Source organism: Myotis nattereri, assembly GCF_964212035.1.
Source record: "Myotis nattereri genome assembly, chromosome: 3".
Taxonomy (NCBI): domain Eukaryota; kingdom Metazoa; phylum Chordata; class Mammalia; order Chiroptera; family Vespertilionidae; genus Myotis; species Myotis nattereri.
The window spans coordinates 55,351,929-55,374,686 of NC_138077.1; the positions used below are offsets into that span (position 1 = coordinate 55,351,929).

The following is a 22,758-nucleotide window of genomic DNA, read 5'->3' on the forward strand; positions in this document are numbered from 1 at the left end:
GGTGACATGGGGAGTCTGTTACTCTTGGGCACCCCCGGTGCCGGCAACAGATTCCTGAAGCACAGATGCTCCAGAAACATGAAGCAAGAAGCACGTGCACGGAAGAGTTACCTTGCTTTTAAAATAGGCCTCCCACAGAGGCTTCAGTGCCAGCCTCACCATGGACGTACCTACTGAATATGAGCGCAGAACTCGGGGCACATCGTAGGTGGGACTAGAGATGGGTCAGAGAGAGGTAAGTTGGCCTGCAGTGTGTGACCCTCTCCAGCTTCCCTGGTATTCTTCCACTCGTCTGGTGCCCTCCTGGTGGTACCAGCTCCTCACCTAGGTGGTTGCCTCCCCCACTGCACCCAGTGCACAGGGAGCCTTGGTCAGAGGTGCATACTGACCACACTCAGGGCCAGATTACCGGAGGCACACCTTTTGCATGAGACCATGGGGGTTAGTTTGTCTTCCTCTGTAGAATGAACAAGGGCCTCTTTTTTATGTCTCACGTGAAAGCATCCTGGGACTTTCCAGGTAGATGTGTGTCCTGAGCAGATATCAGCCCTTCACACAGTGCCGTCTCCCTTGGACTTTGATTGTAGGACAAGCAAGATTCAAGTGAGAACGGAAGTTGCAGGCTTGAGTGCCAAGGCTGGAAACTCAGGCAGAATTTGTACGTTGCTGTTTGGAGACAGCATTCCTTCTTTGGGAAACCCTAGTCTTTGCGCTTAAGGCCTTCAACTGATTGGATGAGGCCCACCCATATTATGGAGGGAAATCTCCTTAAAGTCAGCTGATTACAAATGTTAATTACATCTTAAAAATAGTTTATAGCAACTTCTAGACTAGCATTTGACAAACCAGCCACCATGGTTTGGCCAAGTTGATATATAAAACTAGCCACCACATAGGCAGATTCCAGGGGATTAAAGCTTCACTGTAGTGGGGTGTGTGGGGTTCTTAGCCCCTTCAGAAGGCCTGGGTGAGGCCAGACCTTCCTAAGCCCTTGTCTGACTCCCTGAGCTTCGAGTCCATAAAAGATCAGAGTCTTTCATTGCCAGCTCACAGCATACACAGGAGGTTCATTTGAGGTAAATGGATTATCCAACTGTGTTTTATAACAGGAGGATGCTTCTGATAATTCTTTCTGAGAACATTTGGAAAATTAAAGTTTATTGAATTTTCTAATTTGTCTTTGAGTTAAATATTTAAAAGGATTATGAGTCGCCCTGACTGGTTTGGCTCAGTGGATAGAGCGTTGGCCTGTGGACTCAAGGGTCCCAGGTTCGATTCTGGTCAAGGGCATGTACCTTGGTTTCGGGCACATCCCCAGTAGAGGGTGTGCAAGAGGCAACTGATCGATGTTTCTCTCTCATCATTTCTAATTCTGTATCCCTCACCCTTCCTCTCTGTAAAAAATCAATAAAATATATTAAAAAAAAAGGATTATGGTTCATATATGGCAGTTTGCTTGATAATATCTGACTTGCAGACTCAAAAATAGTTGCATTCTTAATGATATATTTATTGTTTATGATAAAGGCAACAGACGTATCAATGAATATTTAACTATGAACTTCTTATCATTTAGGTTTATTAAGTTTCATACTTCATACGTTCAGATAAATTTTAATTTAATATCAGAGAGCCCAAAATTGATTTTTTAAAATCTGGCCCTTATATGTATTTAAATTGATATGCCACACTAAAGGGTTTTAACTATGGTCTTGCAGAATCCAATACTAGTAATGGTGAGAATTGAAAATAAAGTAGAAGCGTCCTTTTAAAAAGTCCTTGGCCCAGCCGAAACCAGTTTGGCTCAGTGGATAGAGCGTCGGCCTGTGGACTGAAGGGTCCCAGGTTTGATTCCGGTCAGGGGCATATACCTGGGTTGCGGGCACATCCCCAGTGGGAGATGTGCAGGAGGCAGCTGATCGATGTTTCTCTCTCATCGATGTTTCTGACTCTCTGTCCCTCTCCCTTCCTCTCTGTAAAAAATCAATAAAATATATTAAAAAAAAAAAAAGTCCTTGGCCCAGGGTTCAGCCTGAACCACATTTAGTGTGGGTTGGATTTTTTCTTTATTAATGGTGGAAAGCTTGGGGCAGAGTCAGCAACCTGCCTGGTGTGGATGCTAAGAATTCATGCCCTTCACCCCTGTTCCAAACTTACAGGGGCTCCCACTTACAAAAACACAGTCTCCCGGTCAGACTTGTCATCCTGGCGACAGTCTCAGGTGTCTGGGGTTGACCTCTGTTTGTGCCCCTTCCTGTGGGCCACCTCACTGCCCAGCATCTCTGCAGCCTGTGTCCCAGGGAGGCCCATCAGCTGACCACTGTGGCCGAGTAAGGCCCGGCCAGTGACAGCCTGGGCTCTGCTCCTGCAGGGGGTGGTTCTGGAATGGTGGAAGGAGGGAAGGGTAACCTCTCTCTGTTCTGTTGTCCATGGGCCTCCTCTGAACCCTCTCAGTGGGTTATTTGTTTGAGAACTGGCTATCAAGAGGTGTCAGTTCTATCCCCAAAGTGAAAGCACAAGTTGTATTAATCGTCTATTGCTGCATCACTAACTACCCCAGCACTTAGCCGCTTAGAGCAATGAATATGTCATCCTGTCATTCATATTATGTTATAGTTTCTGTGTTCAGGAGCTGGGTGCCTCCTGCTCAGTCTGTCATGGAGTCATAGTTGAGCTGTCAGTCAGGGCTGCAGTCTCATCTGAAGGCGTTACTGGGGCAGGACCGTTTTCAAGATCACTTGTATCGTTGACAGGCCTTGTCCTGTGGGCCTCTTCACAGGGTTGCTCATTCCATGCAGCCTACTTCCCCCAGGGCTGAAATCTGAGAAGGGAGTGTGAGAAGAAAGCCACAGTCTTTTTTTTTAATTTTTTTATTTTTTAATTTCGAATATATTTTTTTTGTGTGTGTGTGTGTGTTTTTTTTTGTTAATCCTCACCCGAAGATATTTCTCCCATTAATTTTAGAGAGAGAGAAAGGGAGGAAGTGGGAGAGAGAGGGAGAGAGAGAAAGAGAGAGAGAGAGAGAGAGAGAGATGTGAGAGAGACACATCAATTGATGCCTCCTTCACACGCCCCTACTGAGGTGGGGGATTGAACCTGCAACCCAGGTACTTGCCCTTGACCAGGAATCAAACCCACCACCCTTTGGTGTGAGGGCCGATGTCCTAATCACTGAGCCACACTAGCCACGCAAAGCCACAGTCTTTTTATATCCTCATCTCAGAAGTGACATCCCATTACTTCTGAAATACTCTGTTCATTAAAAGTGAGTCACTGGGTCTAGCCGGCACTCAAGGTGAGGCGATTACTCAAGGACTGGAGTGCCAGTAGGTGGGGATCGCTGGGGCCGTCTTTGAGGCTTCTGCCACAAAAATACATCCTTTTGCCCTAAAGTGATCTGTTTTCCAGTTCTGACATTAGTTTCACCTGAAAAATTATATTTGATCGTGGAAAAAAAGGCAAATGTGGGATGCCAAAAATCAGGTAGCGCTTCTAGGAGCTGGCACACAATTAAAGCAGGTAGAGGTCATGCCCAACTGATTTTTTAAATAGACAATATTAACTAAATAATCTCGCAGCATATTTATAATTTGGAAAGTGTGAAAGTGGTAGTTTTGTCATGGAAACTTAAAGATTGGTGTAGGATATTTTATTATCATGTGAAGACAATTTAAAAGCACACAAGGAAAAAGTAATGATATAATTTCATTAAAAATATAAAATCAGCAAAATGAGAAACTGCATAAAACATAATCCTGCTCCCTCGGAGCTCACAGCCCAGAGGTGAAGACCAATCTGGAGGTAGACTCGGTGAGATAAGTACTGTGATAGCACTAAGTCGTGGGTGCTGTGGGGGCCCAGAGCAAGGGGTACAGGACAGCTTCCTGAAGGAGGAACCCCCGAAGCACCGAGTCTTAAAGGATGTGCTGGAGGGAACCTGGCAAGGAATTGAGCAGGAAAGGCATTCGAGGCAGGGGATCAGCATGGTGAGGGGTGCTGGGAAGAGAACATGTGACTTCAGGCTGGGGCACAGAGTGAATGGGGGGTGTTGTTGGCAAAGGGATGAGAGGGACTGGGGAGGGCGAGAGGGGACAGAGTAGGAGGGGCCTCATCAGTGTATTACGTAGCTTTGACTTTACTCTATGGGGGATGATGGGAAGTCATTGAAGAATTTGAAACAAGGACATTTCCCTTCATCTGGCCTTACTTCTGGTGGTACTGCACTTGCCCCACCTCTGGGGGTCGGGGGCAGAGGTGGTCAATGCTCCTTCGAGGGGCTGCATCTGGTGGGGCCTCCTTATCCTAACCCCTGACCTTGCTCCTTGTTCTGCAGGGAAACACAGGAGTGCTCATGGGCATGTTTCTGGTGTCCTTCGTCATCCTGGTGGCCCTCGTCACTGTGCTGTCTGGCATCGGAGTCGGGGTGCACTGTGGCCTTGGCAGCGGTGGCGTCTACTCCATGATCTCCTCAGTCCTGGGCGGGCAGACCGGAGGCACCATCGGGCTACTCTATGTGTTTGGACAGGTGAGCCTGGGCTGCTGGGGCAGGGGAACTGTGTCCCGAGGCCTCCAGCATGAGTGGCATTTCTTCCCTTGCCTACTGTTTGCCACCATCTTCTCATCCACATTCTTTTTTTTTTTTTTAATATATTTTATTGAGTTTTTACAGAGGGGAAAGGAGAGAGATAGAGAGTTAGAAACATCGATGAGAGAGAAACATCGACCAGCTGCCTCCTGCACACTCCCCACTGGGGATGTGCCCGCAACCAAGGTACATGCCCTTGACCGGAATCGAACCTGGGACCTTTCAGTCCGCAGGCCAACGCTCTATCCACTGAGCCAAACCGGTTTCGGCTCATCCACATTCTAACTTGGCCTTGGGAGAGACGAGGGTGGGACAACTGCCCCCATTTTATAGATGGTAAAACTGGGGCTCTGAAAGGGAACTCAGCGGCAGAGCCCAACCCACCATCCAGGCCCTGACCCTTAGTCAGTGGTCCTTGCTCTCCACCAGGCCTGCCTCATGGAGTCCTGATTGGAACAGGAAGGCAGGGCCTGGGCTTTCCTGCTGCCCATTCTAGGGAGGTGAGTGCACGACAGTGGCCGGAGCCCAGGTGGCAGCCGAGTGGCCTGGTTCCTGGGGCACTCTTGTGCTGAAGAGGGGATATCTTGCCTATGCCAGAGGACTTCCCCTGCAGCAGGCACTTCTCAAATGAGCTGGAGCTCTCGTGCATGGATAACTTGACGGCCTTCCCGGGAGGCTGGAAGTCCCTGTGTGAACGCCTGTCTGAGAAGGAGAATACTAATGAGGAGGCCTCATTGCCAGGGTGGCCAGAGGCTCTCAGAAAACCAGCGAGGTGGGAGAAACACGAGGCTTCTTTAGCTGGAATGCAGGGATGGCGACCTAATGCAGAGGAAACAAATGCAGACGTTAAGAAGCAGCTCTTTGTCAGCACTTCTTAGCGTGGAAAAGGCTTTTATGATTGTGCAAAGGGTGGTGGGTGGTTGAAAAAATAGCTTAATGAGAAGAATTTGTAGTATTACTTAGAACTTAGTAATACTACAAGAGTCTCTTCAAAGAAAGCATCGGTTTGTTTCTTTTATTTTTAAGCAGCAGGGGCAGAGTATTTTAGCATAAATACATCTGATTCTCCAACAGCACAAAGCTGTGTGTGTGTGTGTGTGTGTGTGTGTGTGTGTGTGTGTAGGACCAATGCATGGGAGGCACACAGAATGTCACTGAACTCCTAAAAACCACTTGCCTTTACTAGAGAAAGATCTTTTTTTGTTGCCATTGTCATTTTTATTTATTTTTAAATAATTTTTTATTTTTAAATTACATTTTACTGGTACATACAATATTATTAGTTTTAGGTATACAACATAGTGAGTGGACATTTATAAAACTTACAAAGTGATCACCTGGATAAGTCTAGTACCCATCTGACACCATACGTAGCTATTACAATACTAGAGGCCCGGTGCACAAAATTCGTGCACTTGTGTGTGTGGGGTCCCTAGCCCGGCCTGTGCTTTCTTGCAGTCTGGGAGCCCCACAATCCATCACCCTGTAGAGAGAGGCCCCGCCTACCCGCCGCAGCCCACTGGTCGGTGGCCTGGGCCTCCCTCTTTGGGGTGATCGTGGAGCCCCCCATCCTCCCCCCAGTTGATCACCCTGCTGGCCAGTGGCCTGGACTCCCTCTGCAGGGCGATCATGGGACAATGGCAGTGCCTCCTGACCAATCACATCGCACCCGCCTTGGCTGGCCTGGCGCCAGTGTGTGTCATAGTGTGGTTGTCCAGATGGTCATTCTCCTGTTCAGGCGTTTGGTCAATTTGCATATTACATTTTTATTATTATAGATTATTGACTATACTAGAGGCCTGGTGCATGAAATTTGTGCATGGGTAGAGTAACTAGGCCTGACTGGCTATCAGGGCTGATCAGGGCCTTCCGGCTGCCAGCTGGGGCCTTCCTTTGTTCCGCTTCGCCCCCTGGTGGTCAGTGCATGTCATAGTGAACGATAGAACTCCTGGCCTCCTGGTTGAACTCCCGGTCTCCTGGTTGAACTCCCATGAAGAGACTTTGCATATTAGCCTTTTATATATATATTTAAATGCCATTTAACAAAGAAAAATCAACCAAAAAAATGAGTTCACATGCCACCTCTGACACGTGTGTCATAGGTTCGCCATCACTGGTCTAGGTCCATTCATGTTGTTGCAAATGTCAAGATTTCACTCTTTTTTGGCTGAGTAATTTTCCATTGTATACATGTACCACTTCTTTATCCATTTGTCTATTGATGGACATTTAGGTTACTTTCATATCTTGGCTATTATAAACAATGCTGCAATGAATATAGGAATGCATATGTCTTTCCTGAAAAAATTGATCTTAAAGAGAGGGAGGGAAAGAGAGAGCAAAATATCAATTGGCTGCCCCCCTCACACGCCCTAACTTGGGATTGAACCCCTAACCTGGGTATGTGCCCTGACCAGGAAACAAACCCACTACCTTTTGGTGTACAGGACGACACTCCAACCAACTGAGCCACATTGGCCAGAGTGCATACGACTTTTTAAGTTAGTGTTTGGGTTTCTTCAGATAAATACCCAGAAGTGGAATTGCTGGGTTCTTTCTTTCTCTTTTGTTATACCTTTTGTTTTAAAGTCCATTTCGTCTTATGTAAGTATTGCTACTCCAGCTTTCCTTTGGTTTCCATGTGCATGAGATATCTTTTTTCATCCTTTTACTTTCAGTCTGTGTATATTTTGATCTGAAGTGAGTCTCTTGTAGACAGCACATGTATGTGTCTTGTTTTCTTATCCATTCAGCCACTGTATGTCTTTTGATTGGAGCATTTAATCCATCTACATTTAAAGAATTATTGATAGATATGTAGTTATTGCCATGTTATTATCCATGTTTTTTATCTTTTCTAAAAAATATATTTTTATTGATTTCAGAGAGGAAGGGACAGAGAAATAGAAACATCAGATGAGAGAGAATCATTGATCAGCTACTTCTTGCACACCCCCTACTGGGGATCATGCCCGAAACCCAGGCATGTGTCCTTGATCAGAATTGAACCTGGGATCCTTCAGTCTGCAGGCTGATGCTCTATCCACTGAGCCAAACCAGCTAGGGCTTTTATCTTTTTTTTTTTTTTTGTCTTCTTATAGAAGTCCCTTTAACATTTTTTATAATACAGATTTGGTGGTGATGAACTCCTTAAGCTTTTTCTTTTTCTTGCCTGGGAAGCTCTTTATCTGTCATTTAATTCCGAGTGATAGCCTTGCTGGATAGAGTGATCTTAGCTGTAGGTCCTTGTTTTCCAACACTTTGAATATTTTGTGTTACTCCCTTCTGGCCTACAAAATTTCTGTTGAAAAATCAGCTGACAATCTTATGGGAGCTTCCCTGTAGGTAACTGACTGCTTTTCTCTTGCTGCTTTTATTATTCTTTGTCTTTAACAATTGCCATTTTAATTATGATATGTCTTGGTGTGGGTCTCTTTGGGTTCATCTTTTTGGGGACTCTCTGCTCTTTCTGGACTTGTGTCTATTTTATAGCAGGTTAGTGAGAGAAACATTGATTGGCTGCCATTATTTCTTCAAATAGGTTTTTAATTCCTTGTTCTCTCTCATTGCCTTCTGGTATTCCCATGGTGTGAACATTGGTATGCTGATGTTATCCCAGAGGCCCCTTAAACTATCCTCAAATTTTTGGATTCCTCTTTCTTTTTCCTGTTCTGATTGGGTGTTTTCTGCTACCTTCTTTTCCAAATAGCTGATTTGATCCTCTGCTTCATATAATCTACTGCCGATTCCCTCTAATGTATTCTTCATTTCAGTTATTGTATTCTTAATTTCTGACTGGTTCTTTTTTACATTTTTTATCTCCTTTTTTTGTTTCTTATCTCTTCGCTAAAGTTCTCACTGAGTTCATTGAGCATCCTTATAACTAATGTGCGTTTTGTTTTGTTTTTCTTTATAACCAATGTTTTGAACTCTGTGTCTGGTAGATTGCTTGTCTCCATTTTGTTCAGTTCTTTTTCTGGAGTTTTGTCCTATTCTTTCATTTGGGACATGTTTCTTTGTCTCCTCATTTTGGCTGCCTCCTTGTGTCTGTTTCTTTGTATTAAGTAGAGCCTCTTCACCTCCCAGTCTTGGTAGAGTGGCCTTATGTAGTAGGTGTCCTGTGGGGTCCTGTGGTGCAGCCCCTAGTCACTCGAGCCGGGTGCTCCAGGTGAGTCCCTTGTGTGGGTGATATGTGCCTTCCTGTTGTAGTTGAGTCTTGGTTGTTGTTGGCATGCCAGTGGGAGGGATTGACCCTTCAGCTGATTGGCTGTGAGAACTGGCTGTGACTGTGACAAAGCAGCCTCTGCAGGGGCTGACCCATGGGGCAGGAATCACTTTAGCGGAGCTCTGGTGCCTGCCGAGCCCACCCTCTGGGTGTGTCATTTGTGGAGGTCGTCAAGTGATGCTCGGTTATGGTCTGAAGCTGGCCACCGGGTGTGTTGGTTCTCAGGCTTTTTGGGAGGGAATCTGGTGCAGGCCAAGGTCAGCTACTGCCTTTGCTCTGCCTGGGGCCACCTGGTATGAGCCACAAAGTGATCCGCAGATGGTACTTGTGCTGGACTTAGAAGAGTCTAAGAGAGGCTAAGCTACAAACCGAGGCTGGCTGCCACTGGTGCCAGAGACATGGGGCATGCTCAGGCCAATGCTGCTTGTTTGGGGTTTGTGAACCTTTGAGAGATTTTAGGAAAGTTGGCAGTTTGAACCAAGACAGGAAAAGCCGCTGTAAACTCTTGGGTGGGGCGGGGTCTCAGGGAATCACTAGGGTGAGTGAACAGTGTTAGCCAGGTTGATGGAGACTCAGATATGGAGCCCCCCTGTGCTTGCAGGGTGAGGGCTCATCAAGGGAACAACGGCCTCTGCCAGTACTTCTGTCTGGGACAAAGCTGCCCCTCCAGCCCTCACCGTGATGCCAGGTAATTTTTTTCTTCCCTCTATGTTCCTGGCACATTTTGAACTGCTGCCCCAGAGCTGGGGCTCAGAGTGGGTGAGTCCGAGTAAGTGCATGCCAGGCTCTTTAAGAGGAACACCTGGGACTCTAGCAGCCTCGGTCTCAGCCACAATCCCTGCTGGTTTTCACAGCCAGAAGTTATGGGGACTTCTCTTCCTGGCACTGGCACCTTGGGCTGAGGAGTCTGGTCTGGGGCTGGGACCCCTGGCTCCTCGCCAGCTGAGAAATCCTGATTTTTAACCGTCACACCTGGTTGTGGGACGAGCCTGTTCCAGGCCTCTGCTCCTCCTACCAGTCTCTATGTGGCCTCTCTATATCCTTAGATAGAGGACTATGTTCACCTAGACTTCAGGCACTTCTCAGTGATGGTTGTTCTGTAGTTTAGTTGCAAATTTGATGTGGTCCTGGGAGGAGGCAAGTGCAGCATTTACCTATGCTGCCATCTTGACCGGAAGTGTGGAGAGAGATCTTTAAGCATAGTGGCTTGGAAGGTGAGTAACAACTAGCCAGTTTATTTTATTACCCTGGGGATTTATACACTGATTTTTTACTTTTCTGCTATTCAAAGCCAAGCAGGCTGCAAGATGGACACTTTTCTCGCTCCCTGAGTAGACAACAACTTTGCCTCTTGAAGCAGATACTACAGATGAGGGACCAGTGCCGAACGGGTGGGAAGGCCCCATCACAGAGAGAGAGAGAGAGAGAGAGAGAGAGAGAGAGAGAGAGAGAGCAGTAGGATGTTGATTCTCCTGTACGTGGGCTGACTTGGAGGAAAAGATGTTCACAAGATGTTTTCTGATCACTGGCAGCTACTGTGAGCAGCTATCACATCGCTTCCCTGCTTGCTTTGCTTGCTTTTCGTTCAGACCTCGGTCAGAAATACCTTTGCCCCCTTGGTTGGTGCCTCCTGTGCCTCTGCTTCATCTGCTGCTGCCCGGGGCTGGGCTCTGGAGCAGGGCGTGGCTGCTGCATAATCCTGTGACTATGCTGCTGGGGTCCATTTGCTAGTATTTTGTTGAGGATTTTTGCAAATATATTCATGAAGGATATTGGTCTGTAATCTTCTCATGATACCTGTTTAGTTTTGGTATCAGGACAATGCTGGCCGCATGGAATGAAACTGGGAGGTGTTCGTGAAGGATTGGTGTTAGTCCTTTAGATGTTTAGAAGAATTTAGCAGTAAAACTGTCTGGTCCGGGGCTTTTCTTTGCAGGAAGTTTTTTTATTACAAATTCTTTCTCTCCTATATGCATATCCCGATTTTCTTTTTCTCCTTGAGTCAGTTTTGGTAGTCTGTGTCTTTCTAGGAATTTACCCATTTAATCTAGTTTATTTTATTTATTGGCATGCATGTCACAGATTCCCTTATAATCCTTTTGTTTTTGTAAGATTGGTAGTAATGTTTTCCCTTTCATGCCTGATTTTAATGATCTAAGTCTTCTCTCTGTTTTGCTTGGTCAGTCCATTAAAGGTTTGTCTGCAAAGAAGCAAGATTGGGTCTTGATGATTTTCTCCATTGGTTTTCTCGCCTCTTCTTCATTTATTTCTGCTTCAATCTTTATTGTTTTCTTCTATTTGCTTTGAGTTTAGTTTGCTCTTCTTTTCTAGTTCCTTAAGACAGATGATTAGGTCATTGATTTGAGATCTTTCTTCCTCCAGAGTTTGAAAGAAGAAGTAATAATAATTCTTGGGAACCCCTCATGCCCTCATTTCGGGGCATGTCTGCTCAAGGAATCATTGATTTTTAATGATCGCCAGAGCAGATGGCCTGTTTGCCTTAGAACAGGGGTCAGCGAGCTTCTTCTGTAAAGGGCCAGCCAGTACAAATTTCAGTGTTTGTAACTCATATGTCTCTGTCACAGCTACTCAAGTCTGCTGTGGTAGTACAAACGCAGCCACAATCTGAAGAAATGGGCATAGCTCTGTTCCAATAAAACTTTATTCCTAAAGCAGGAGGAGCAGGATTTGGCCAGTGGGACGAAGTTTGCAAACCTTTGCCCTAGAACAAGCATGTCAGACTCAAAGGCTAACACAGGGCAAATAAACAAGGTTTAAGTTTATGTGGGCCGCAAAAAACCAAAAGCTTCAATTGTCATATAAACATAGGTTTATTTCGATAGAGACATGCTGAATACAAAGGGCTGAAATAAATGAGTAATTGTTAACATAAAATAATAGAACATTTTAATTAAAATTAATATATTTTCTTGAACATTAACTTACCACACACTGACTACCTACACAGATTAATAAGCATAACGCAAATAAACCTATTTTTCTTGTTCTCCGAAAGTGAAATATTTCCTGTTGCGCACACCAAACAAGTCAGCACAAGACTAATGACGTGGCAATCGGCTGCTAAAATATTTGCTGCTAGTATTAGTGGGGAGAAATGGTGTGCCTGCACATAAGGCGCAGAAGGGAAATGAATGCAACACGATTATAGTAATCAGTCATTAGTGAACATTGTAGTTCGTTATTAATAATCTATACTAATAAAAGGGTAATATGTTAGTTAGACCGGGAGACCTTCTGGGAGACCTTTTGGATGTCTTTCTGGACAGAGCCATGGTGGCAGGGCCAAGGCAGAGGCCATTAGGGGCGATTAGGCCAGGAGGGGAGGGCAGTTGGGGGTGATCAGGCCAGAGATTGGGGGGGGGGGCAGTTGGGGGTGATCAGGCTGGCAGGGGGGTATTTGGGGGCAATCAGGCCAGCAGGGGGGCAGTTGGGGGCAAGCAGGCTGTCAGGCAGAGTGGTTAGGTGTGATCAAGCAGGCAGGCAGGTGAGTGGTTAGGAGCCAGTGGGTCCGGATTGCGAGAAGGATGTCCAAAGGGATCGGGCCCAAACTGGCAGTCGGACATCCTCTGAGGGGTCCCAGATTGGAGATGGTGCAGGCTGGGTTGAGGGACAACCCCCGCCTCCCCACCCATGCATGAATTTCATGCACCGGGCCACTAGTCTATAATAATAAAAGTGAATTATTATTACTAGTAGTAGTAATATACTAATTAGACTGGATGTCCTTTTGGGCATCCTTCCGGACGACTTCCCAGACAAAGCCGGGGCTGCAAGGGCTGAGGCGGCTGCCGTGGTGGGGAGTGAGGAGGTGGCTACCATGGTGGTTGGGGACTGAGGCAGAGGCAGCCACTGTGGCGGCGGGGGCTGAGCCGCTTGCATGAATTTCATGCATTGGGTCTCTAGTTATGTATAACAGGATATTGTAAAAATTAAGTTACAAAATTTTTATTAAAACGTTTCTTACAAACCGTTATATTGGCTGGGCCACAAAAATATTCGTTGTGGGCTGCATGTGACCTGCGGGCTACGAGTTTGACATGCTTGCCCTAGAACATCAAAATGTAGGAGATATAAATACTTCAAATAATTATTTTTAAAAGTTGCAAAAGGGCTGCACCTCCCAAGCCCTTCCCCCTCGTCCCTCTGAGATGTGGATGGCAGGCCTGCTGTGTGGACCAGACCCCTTGGCCATGGAAGAGATGGTGAACAGAAGCCCCTCCTCACTCCCTACCCCACTCACCTTTGTGGACCTGGGGGCTTCTTTGGGGCTGCTTACCCCGCACACCAAAATGCCCAGCTTCAGCCTGTACCGTTATGACTAAAAGCTCCTGTTAGTGGCTCCCATGCTCTGTGCTGGACCCTGTGCAAAAGCAGGGCAGTACAAGAGAAGGCCTGACAAAAGCCTGAGGTTTTCACTGTGGGGACATAGGGTCAGCCAACTCGAAGCTTGAACCAGGGATTTTGTGTCAGAAGGGGAGGCCTGTGGAGGGGCAGCCCTGGTCTTCTAGGTCGGTTCTCAAAGACAAGAAAATGTCTGTGATTGTGGAGGTACAGTTTTTCTAAACAAAATACATTGGAAGGGAGTTTTACACCCTGAAAATAGATCACTCTCTCCCTTTAAAATGGGAGGTGGCACCCCCTGATTCCTGTGCCAGAGGGCTAGAAGTTTCTCTGTGGAGAATGAACAGGGAAAATAAAGTATTTTTATCTCCTCTTAAAGTTTATCATCACAGGCATTCCTTTTCGCTGTTCATTCTCCACAGAGAAACTTCTAGCCCTCTGGCAAAGGACTTGTATGCATGCATATAAGCCAAACCAATGGACAGGGACAACAGGGGGATGAGAGCATGAGTGGGGGGGGGGGTGGGCAGGGAAGTTGGGGGTTAATAGGAAATGAGGACACATTTGTAATACCTTAACCAATAAAGAAATTAAAAAAATATGATAAACTCGGGGGGTGTTTATCCATTAAACAAACAGGATGTTTTCCAACCAAGAGGAGTCGTCATGGTTCTGAAGGTGCACTGCCTCGGGGTGGCTGGATTGCTCTGGGGACGGGCTAGTGGTCACTGTCCACTCCCCTCCTGGGGGAGGCGGAGCTCCGGCCAGCCTGGGTTTGCTGGCAGGAGCTGGGTGCAGGGAACCTGGGTCCTGGGCTGCTTTTCTCCACGTGGATGCACTGTGTTGTATGTACCCAAATGCAGTTGTTGCATAAACAGAACAGTGCTCTTAATAGGTTTGTTTTTATTTTTCCTTTGTGAAATTATTTTAAAAATTACAGAATTATATTCCTTGTAACCAGTTAACACAGTGGAGATAAAGTAAAGAACACGCGAGTTTCCCCTCACACTCCCAAGGTAGCCATGTGACCGCCTCGTGCCCTTTCAGGGCAGCTTTCCCCGCTCATCTACACATGTGGATGGACTTTTGAAGTGCTGCTTGCTGTTATGGAAAGGTGGACAGATTTCATGCCCTATTCCCTGCCTGTATTTCTTACTTACTAAGTCATGGACATCCCACCAGGCCATGTTGAGTCTGTGCGTTTAAACTAGTGACTTAGATTTGCATAATGTGAATGTACTATCATGTCTAGCATGTTCATATTGTCTTTGTTCTTTTTAAAAAAATATTTTAGCCCTGACCAGTTTGGCTCAGTGGATAGAGCATCAGCCTGCAGACTGAAGGGTCCCAGGTTCGATTTCGGTCAAGGGCATGTATCTTGGTTGCGGGCACATCCCCAGTAGGGGGTGTGCAGGAGGCAGCTGATCGATGTTTCTAACTTTCCCTCTCCCTTCCTCTCTGTAAAAAAAAACAAAACAAAATATATTTTAAAATCTTTTAAATTGATTTTAGAGAAAGAGAAAGGGAGAAGGAAAGAGAGAGTGAAACACTGATGTGAGAAACATTGATTGGTTGCCTCTTGTAAGAACTGGGGACCCAACCCACAACCTGGGTATGTGCTCTGACTGGGAACTGAACCGGCAACCTTTCCATGCACGGTGATGGTGCTCCAACCAACTGAGCCACCCTGGCCAGGGCACCTTGCCTTCATTTTTTAACTCTCTTCTGTAAGAGTAGGTTTATTCCTTTTCTCATTCTTGATTTTATTGATCTTTTAAAAGATCAGTGTTTGTTCACTGTGTCCTTTTTTTTTTGTTTGTTATTTCCCCTCTGTTTCATTAATTTCATATTTCCTTTTATGAAGTCCCAGGATTTGGCTTTAGATAGTCTGGCTCCGTGGTCTGTGCTCCTAACCACCATGCTCTCTCACGCATCCTCAAGGGCCTTTTCTTTTTCCTGTTACGGGCCTCCTGGGGGCTACACAGTGCTTCCAGGTGCGAACCTGCGAGAGGGCAGTGTTTACTGCGTGGCCCGCTTCCTGTGAGCACACGTTGTTCTCCAGCTGGAACAGGAAGCACTCGGTTTGGAAGCTCCAGATGCAGATGGTCACCTTCAAGTTGGGGCGTCCCCCTCTGTATGTCAGAGACAATGGATGCCCGGGAAGGAGATGCCCACACAGATGATCATCATGACCACATGGTTATCAATTGTTTTTTAATCTCTGACACAATTGACCATGAAGAGTCCTCTTGACCTGCCCAAATACTGATGAACTAGCACCATTATCCCCATCACACTCTTGGTATTTAGTCAAGAGTAAGTTTGAGTTCTGAGGTGAATGCAGGAAACAAAGATCTATCTCTATCTATCTATCTATCTTTCTATCATCACATTTCATCTGTCTCCCTCTCAGAGCTGATTGCATTTCCCCCACATTTACTGGGCTCCCTCCCCCTTTACCCAAATATAGAGGAAATGCCTAATTTAAATTTGGGGAAGATTGACAACGTTGGTACGTCTAGTGAACCAATCTCAGTGAACAGCAGGGCCTCTTTGTGAGCTCCCCTCAAATGCAGAAATGGTATGACCTTCTGGCCTTTATATAAAAGGCTGGAACTTAACAGCTCCTGCTTTCCAAGGTACTTTTCATAAAGTAAACATATTACAAAGTGTTTATTGAATGCTTGCAACGTACTTAGCAGATGCAGGGGGTTTTAAGAGGTGCAATCAGCATATTTGTTTTTTAAGATGTTTGCATTCTTGGTGGTGGCAGAGGAGAAAACTTATATGCACTAAATAACAGAATATGGGAGAGAATTAACAGAGAATTAACTGCATGGCACCGGTAGTCAGCATCATATTTATCCAGAAAAAGGGGGTCCGTAAAGCTTCGTGGAAGAGGAGGAACCCGATGGAGGCCCGAGTAGAACGCGTTCCCTCTGAGAACAGCCGAGCCGAGCTGTGGTGACCCGCCTCCTGGGGGCTGGTGAGGGATGAAGCTGACGAGAAAAGGAGGCTGAGGAATTACGGAAAGTGAGGCTGGTGTTATTTTCAAATATTTACTTAAGATCGTTTTTCAAATCTTTTTTAAAAGGTAAAATCATGACTCTTAGGAAAATATAAAGTAAACATGTATGAAAGATTTTATCTAACTCAGTTAATGGAGGAGCCAGTAAGTTGCTAAGGAGCAGTTGAGATGCTAGGTATGGGTCCTAGATGGATACAGACCAAGTCCATAAATTAACAGTTGGGCAACTTCATAAATAAATGTAAGGGTAAGATTGCTGGGCTAGACACAAGACGGATTAGTGCAGTGGTTCTCCACCTTCCTAATGTCGCGACCCTTTAATACAGTTCCTCATGTTGTGGTGACCCCCAACCATAAAATTATTTTTGTTGCTACTTCATAACTGTAATTTTGCTGCTGTTATGAATTGTAATGTAAATATCTGATATGCAGGATGTATTTTCATTGTTACAAATTGAACATAATTAAAGCATAGTGATTAATCACAAAAACAATATGTAATTATGTATGTGTTTTCTGATGGTCTTAGGCGACCCCTGTGAAAGGGTCATTCCACCCCCAAAGGGGTCGCAACCCACAGGTTGAGAACCGCTGAATTAGTGTCTTACAGAACAGCAAACCCTAATCTTTTGGGTTATTTGTCCCACTAGGAAGAAGTTATTTGCATCTCTGCTGGGGGAAAAAATCTATACGTTAACATGTAACCACTAATTCTGGGACATTTAATATATTTAGTCAATAGCAAACAGTGAGTAGAACTCTAAATACATTCACTGAGGTGCTCCTTGGGTGGCCTTTGTTCTATGTGACATTGAAAAGATGTGTGGCTTACGTTTTTTCTTATTTCCAAGTTTTAGATACTTTTTAAAAATAATAGTGACTACAAAAAAATGGAGAAAAACTGGGGTTTGCTTCTGTGCCCTCCCAGGCTCTGAGATGGCACCCCCTGTGTGTTTTTGGTCTCTGATTAGTTCCTGAATAACTCAGACAGAGAAACCCAAAGACTCTGGGCCCAGAATCCCCCCCTCTTCCCCTGATCTGTTCATGTGAGTTAGCACTGACCATCCGCTAGCTCTAGGCTTGGGTGGGTATTCATCCTCCCCTCTGGATGATGGTAGAGAGGTGATGGGAAGAAATGGGGCTGAGGCAGGGTTCCTGGGTGGGAGGGCTCGTTCAGCTCCGTGCTGGATCCCAGGTCCCATGCTGACGGGGGTGAGCGGGGTCCTTAGGGCCTGGCAGCACTGGCCCGTGTGTCTGGGTGCTTCTCTCTCTGGCTGACTCTTCCTACCTAGAACTGCCTGTCAGTGTGTTGCAGGTGCCATGTACATCACCGGCTTTGCTGAATCCATCTCAGATTTGCTGAGCCTCAGGAACATCTGGGCCGTGCGAGGCATTTCAGTTTTGGTGCTTCTGGCCTTGCTGGGCATTAACCTAGCAGGTGTCAAATGGATCATCCGCCTGCAGCTGCTGCTGCTGCTGCTGCTGGCCGTGTCCACCCTGGACTTCGTGGTGGGCTCTTTCACACACCTGGACCCAGGTAAGCTTGGGAGGTCAGACGCTGGCCTTACAGCGTCTGCACCGCTTTCTTGAAGTTCACCCCCCATATGCTCTACCTACCAGTGTGTGCTGTTCCGGGCAGGTGAGTAGGTATGTCTTGGTGCAGAGGCTACACTTAGTGTAGCTTCAGAAAGGCCCTCCTCACATAGATGTTTTCACTTAGAACATTTTCCATGTTTCTTTTTATTTTCTTTCTATTAGAAGAACCCAGAAAATTTAGGTAAGACGATAACATTGAGCTGGATAGGTAAACATCAAATTCATAATGGTGATTAAGGGAGTGGGCAAGAAATAGAGCTGGACATAGGAAGAAAATGGACTAACTTTTTTTATCTGTCATATTTAAAAAATTATTTAAAAGGACTTGATGCAAACATAAAAAATGTTAATTGTCATTTTTGGGAGATGGAGGCAGATATAGGTTTGATTATCTACAATTTTGTTTATTAAATTTTTTTTCAAAGTAAATATATAAATCTATTAACTAAGTTTAAAGACAGAAAATAAACAGGCGGGAATACTCTGAAATGGTGTCAGGTACTGAAAATCAATGGATCACTGCTCTAACCTGGGTTTCCTCAGGTTGGCAACTCTAATCCTCAACCCTTATGCTTTGAGTGAGAAGGTCTTATCCCGAGTGTCCATAACTTTGTAATGTTGTGATTTGAGTTGGTTTGGCAGCAAAAGTCTTTTTGTCCAGAGTGCAAAGCTCTTCCCAGGATGCAGCAGAGAGGGTTAACTGTCTGATAGTTCACACTCCGGGGACTCTGTCTGTATATGGTAGTAGTGACTAGGTACCTGCATTGGAGTATGAACAGGAAAGGGAGATAGGGCCACCAGCTGTGTTAAAAAAGGAAAAGGAAAAGAAAGAGAAAAAGGAAAACTGGTCCGCAGCGCAATTGCCTCCAATGGTGGTGGTGATGGCAGCTGCAATTGACTGAGCAGTTATGTGCCAGGCCTTTTGTTAGCATCTCAAATGTAATTCTTCCCACAACCTCATGAGGGAACAGTTACACCCATTTTACAGATGAGGAAGTCAGAGCTCAGAGATCATAAAATTCACTAGTGACCTGGTGCACGAAATTTGTGCACATTAAAAGGGAATTAATTAGAGGAAATATTTTAATGTTGCTATTTGCCCTTTCTCTATAATAGAAGTGTCAGAGATGAAAGAAAATTAGTAAAATGTATATGAAAATCTTCCTCCTGTCAGAGTCTGGGGCACGCCATGGGAACCAGAGGCAAGTCCCCGCCCACCCATGTGTGCCTCGAAATCACGCGAGACCTAGACCCGGCCGGCCATGCCTAGGCTAGATCCAGACCTGGCCAGCCCCACTCCTGTCAAACCATGCCGGGTGGGGGGTGCGGCCTCAGGTCCCCTGGCCTGGCGCCGGGGTGAGGGGCATAGCCTCAGGTCCTCTGGCCCAGCGTCAGGGCAGGAGGCGTGGCCTGAGGTCCCCTGTCAAGCCCCACCAGGCAGGGGCATGCAGCCTCAGGTCCCCTGCCCTGGTCCAGCCCCACGCAGACTCAGGTCCCTGCTGATTGCTTGTTAAGGCTCATTACGGAACTCAGCCTCCAGTATGGGCGCAGCCATCTTGTGTTACAGAATCCCTGCCTCTGCTGGGGGCACAACCATCTTGACCTTTATGGCATGACGGTCAATTTGCATATTCCATCTTTATTAGATAAGATGGTACTGCATGGCAGAGCTGGGAATGAACCAGATCTATGGGGTTCTAAAGCTGAGCCGTTCCCTGAGTGGGAAGCAGGGCCTGTCTTCATACTACTGGCTGTCTTTTTATGATAGCAGCTCTGCTTTCCCCCCTCAGGCTGCTCCTGACATGTATTCTTTACAGACTTGTCTTTCATAAAAATGCTGGTTGAATAAAGGTCAGAATTTAGTTGGTGCGACACACTGATCTGGCTGTATCATTTCTTCATACATTACAATTCTTCTTTTGGAAAATAGTCACTGCCTTGAGCTCCCTGAGTTCCCCTACCTGGCATCCCAGTCCCTCCCCCAGGGCCTCCAGAGTCCCCATGACCCAGCACGTACAGAGGGGCCCCAAGACCCACTCCAAGGCCGAGGGCCAATGCAGTGTCCAAACGGAGGCTGGCCTGGCAGCTTGCTCAGTATTTAGAGCATCGCCAGGGGAGGGAAGGGGCGGTTGTTTTTCCTGGCCTTGCACTCCTGTAGAGACAAGCCACATCCTGAGGGAGACCTGCTGCCGCTTGGCCATCAAACTGTCCATGAAAGAGCGAGAATCTTATCTGATTCCTGGGTGCTTCCCCCTCCATCTGTATGGTTGCTGGAAGGAGGTCTTTAGTTAAATTGCAGGGAGATGCTCTGGCCTCTTTGAAACCTCACTAGACTGATGTATTTTCCTTCTTCTTGATTAGAACTTTTCTTGGCTGCTCGTCTAAGTTACTCCAAATATTTCTTCTTCCTTCTGGTCAGTACATTAGCAGGGTGCAGTGTGAAATGAAATTTATTTTCGATCATTTCCATAGCAACTGGCCCCTCTATAATCTGTTTTTGGTATCACCGATGTTTTATATGGGGATATTTTTTTGCGGGTAAAAAAATCCAAACTAAAACTAGATCATAAACCTTCTGAATGGATTTAGCAGAATGACTTCAACTCCTTAAAAAAAAAAAAAAAGATATACCAGTATACATAGACATTTGAAAAAAGACTGGAAGAAAGACTGGAAGGAACTATGCCTATGTGTTAACAGCGATTGTCTTTCTGCTGAGATTATGGGTGGCTAATATATTTTACTTCTATTTTTCCTTCAATTGATTAGTACTCCTGGCCTTGCACCACCCTGTAGAGACAAGCCATAGCCATATTCCATTATATAGCTGTACCACAGAGATAGAAACATCAATGATGAGAATCACTGATGGGCTGCCTCCTGCACTCCCCCCACCCCCTTTACTGGGGATCAAGCCTGAAACCTGGGTATGTGCCCTGACCCAGAATCAAAGCATAACCTCCTGGTTCATAGGCTGATGCTCAACCACTGAGCCACGCCAGCCAGGCTATAATTTTTCTTTTGTGTTGTCTTACTTTTTAATGATTTGATTTAACATAAAACAAATACTGATTCAGTTTTTATTAACACTAGAAAATGTTTGTCATATATGTTGAAAAATTTTTCCTGTCATTTATTCTTTTAAAGTTAATTTTTATATGTAATTAAAATAATACACATGCCGAAACCGGTTTGGCTCAGTGGATAGAGCGTCGGCCTGTGGACTGAAAGGTCCCGGGTTCGATTCCTGTCAAGGGCATGTACCTGGGTTGCGGGCACATCCCCAGTAAGAGATGTGCAGGAGGCAGCTGATCGATGTTTCTCTCTCATCGATGTGTCTAACTTGCTATCTCTCTCCCTTCCTCTCTGTAAAAAATCAATAAAATATATTTAAAAAAAATAATACACATGCATAAAAATGTTCAGTTTTGAGCTAAATTGTGTACTCTGATTGCTTTCTTTTGTATACCTTTCAAAAGGTATTAATGTTAGCTTTTCCTGAAATTAAGCTTACTCCATATGTTAGTTTCCCAGGGCTGCCTTAACAAATAACCACAAACTTGGTGGCTTCAAGCAACAGAAATATATTCCCTCACAGTCTCAGAGCCCAGAATTCTGCGATCAAGGTGTAGGCAGGGCTTCATTCCCTCCAGGGGCTCGAGCGGAGGACCCTTCCTAGCCTCTTCCGGCGTCTGGTGGCTCCAGACATCCCTTGGCTTGTGGCCGCATCCCTGCAATCCCTGCCCCTGTCTTCACATGGCCTTCTCCTCCTCTTGTCTCTCCTCCTGTGTATCTTCTAAGGACAACTTACATTTGGGAATAGGTGCAACTAGGATGATCCAGGGCGACCTCATCTCAAAATCCTTAACTTAATTACATCTGCAAATGAGGTCATATCCACCGCTTCTCATGGTTAGGATGCAGACATACCTCTTGGGGCCACTATTCAACTCACTACGGCCTATTTTTTTGTTGGTGTTTGCTTTCTTTTTTTTTTTTAATATTTTTATTGATTTCGGAGAGGAAGGGAGAGGGAAAGAGAGATAGAAACATCAATGATGAGAGAGAATCATCGATCGGCTGCCTCTTGTACATCCCACACTGGGGATCGAGCCTGCAACCTGGGCATATGCTCTGACCAGGAATCAAACCGACCTCCTGGTTCATTCAGTTGGCATTCAACCACTGAGCCATGCTGGCTGGGCTTTATTTTCTAGGTTTTTGCCATTATTTTAAAGAAATTCTTTATTGAGCTTTCAACTTATAGGCATTTTTTCCAGTGCTCCTTATGTTATGCCTTCTCTTGGAGACTCCTGTTCACATTCCTCCTGGATGGACCCTCTCCAGCCTGGATCACAGCTCCCGTGTGGGGATGTGCCTTCTCTGCTCCCAGCTGTTGGTCCCAATCGCCTGGATGCCAAACCATCCTCTTCTGTCTGTCATGGAAAATGTCACTTTTCCATTTTCGCATGTGAATGGTCGGAGATAAAAGTCTAGGCTGAAAATAGGTTTCCCTTAGAATTTTGAAGTCATTGTTGCTCTACCTTTCAGCGTTCACTGGCACCCAGCGGTTTGGCCCTATTCTGATTTCTGCTTTTGATGGGTAGCTCTTTCTTCTCAAAGTGCTTACAATCTTTCCTTTACCCTTGAGGTTCTAAAATTTCATAATGGAAATTTTTATTCACTGGCCTGGGCACTTTTAATCTTGAATTTTCAATTACTCCTTTGACAATTGCTTCTCCTTTGTTTTCTAGGGTTTTAAATTTTGTATTATTTTCTTGAATTCTGACTAATTGGATGTTGGAGCTCCTGATCTAAACTTCCTGTTATTATTTGTTCTAATCTTCTCACTCCTATAGTTTATCTCTTTTCCCCCTTCCCTATTTTATGGGCGAGTTCCTCAACGTCTAGCCTTTTTGGTGAATGTTTTTGTTTTGGCGATCAATAATTTCCAAGAGCTCT

At 45.5% G+C, this 22,758-nt stretch overlaps 1 protein-coding gene across 1 annotated transcript in view; it reads left to right on the plus strand.

Moving 5' to 3' along the window:
* The window catches only part of LOC308515353 (solute carrier family 12 member 8-like), a gene marked incomplete at both ends in the record, with an annotated part of 37,275 nt that extends 24,122 nt beyond the window's left edge, over positions 1–13,153 (plus strand). Inside the window, 2 exons of the mRNA XM_081085978.1 lie at positions 4,334–4,525; positions 12,980–13,153. Coding sequence (XP_080942104.1) covers positions 4,334–4,525; positions 12,980–13,153 — 366 coding nt within the window. The remainder of the gene's footprint in view (positions 1–4,333; positions 4,526–12,979) is intronic.
* Between the last annotated feature and the right edge of the window lie 9,605 nt (positions 13,154–22,758).